At 55.2% G+C, this 1,291-nt stretch overlaps 1 protein-coding gene across 1 annotated transcript; it reads left to right on the top strand.

Annotated features, from left to right (window-relative positions):
- Positions 1 to 234: 234 nt before the first annotated feature.
- On the top strand, positions 235 to 1,240 carry ETH_00042905 (Serine/threonine-protein phosphatase, related; the record flags this gene model as incomplete). Its single annotated transcript, XM_013379526.1, has 2 exons — positions 235 to 357; positions 1,103 to 1,240. The coding sequence occupies 2 exons, from the start codon at positions 235 to 237 to the stop codon at positions 1,238 to 1,240; spliced, it is 261 nt and encodes an 86-aa protein (XP_013234980.1).
- Positions 1,241 to 1,291: the final 51 nt, after the last annotated feature.

Genomic DNA, 1,291 nt, shown 5'->3' with positions numbered 1-1,291 from the left:
CTCGGCTGCGGCGAGCCCGGACTCGCGACCGCCTCAAACCCTAAACCCTAGGCCCCAAACCCTAAACCCTAAACCCTAAACCCTAAACCCTCGCCGCCAGTCAGGGCTCTGGGGGGGTTTTCCGGGGCTCCGGCGGTGATTTGCGCGTCGGCCCAGCGCGCAGCCCAAACCCTCGCCCTCGGGCCCCAAACCCTAAACCCTAAACCCTAAACCCTAAACCCTAGCTCTTCAATCATGGACCCTCTCCCAGACCCTAAACATGACCGCGTTGTCTCTTCTGTCCAACCCCCTCCCGCTAAACCCTTATCATCTTCTTTTCTTTTTCCGGAGGGTCCAGACGCCCCGCCCAACTGGAGAGTGAGTCGCGAGGGTTTAGGGTTTAGGGTTTAGGGTTTAGGGTTTAGGGTTGCGGGGGGTGGCGAGGGCTTGCGCTTTCGAGGGCTTCCGGGGTTTGCGGGGGTTTGGGCTTTACGGGGTTTCGAGGGTTTGCGAGGGTTTGGGTTTTCAGGGGTTTGGGAGGTTTTCGAGGGTTTGGGGTTTAGATAGCGCGGGATTTTCTAGGGCTTGGGGTTTTAGGGTTCGGAGGGTTTGCGAGGGTATGGGGTTTGAAGGGTTTGCGAGGGTTTGCGAGGGTTTGCGAGGGTTTGCGAGGGTTCAGGGTGCCTGGAAGGGCTTTAGAGGGTTTACGGGGGAAATGTGGGGGTTTTAGGGATATCCGAGGGTTTAGGGTTTAGAAGGGTTTGGGGTTTAGGAGGGCTTTTGAGGGTTTAGGAGGGTTTAGAAGGGTTTAAGAGGGTTTCGGAGGGCTTTTGAGGGTTTTAAAGGACTCAGAAGTTCTTGTGAGGGTATTTAAGGGTTTATAAACCCTGCGAGGGTTTTCAAGGGTTTAGGAAGCCTTAAGCATCCATGAAAGATTTGGGGTTTAGGGTTTAGGGTTTAGGGTTTAGGGTTTAGGATCTATCGAGGGCCTACGGCTTCAGCCCTAGAGCCTAGGGTTTGTGGCGGAGGCTTCGGGGCTCAGCGCGGAGCGCACCGCTTTGGGTCCAGGGTTTAGGGTTTAGGGTTTAGGGTTTAGGGTTTAGGGTTTAGGGTTTGCGTGCAGGAGCTGCGCTCTCACCTGCAGCGCGAAGGAAGGGTTTACAAAGAAGACTGTTTAGACATAATTCGAAGAGTGACGGAAATCACCAGCAACGAGCCAAACCTCCTCAGGCTCAGCGACCCCATCACAGGTAGGGTTTAGGGTTTAGGGTTTAGGGTTTAGGGTTTAGGGTTTGGGGGTTGGGGGTTGGGG

Source organism: Eimeria tenella, genomic scaffold (assembly GCF_000499545.2).
Source record: "Eimeria tenella Houghton genomic scaffold, Eth_scaff3480, whole genome shotgun sequence".
Lineage (NCBI taxonomy): Eukaryota > Apicomplexa > Conoidasida > Eucoccidiorida > Eimeriidae > Eimeria > Eimeria tenella.
Note: the sequence above shows the minus strand (reverse complement) of the source record. Positions and strands in the feature narration are given on the sequence as shown.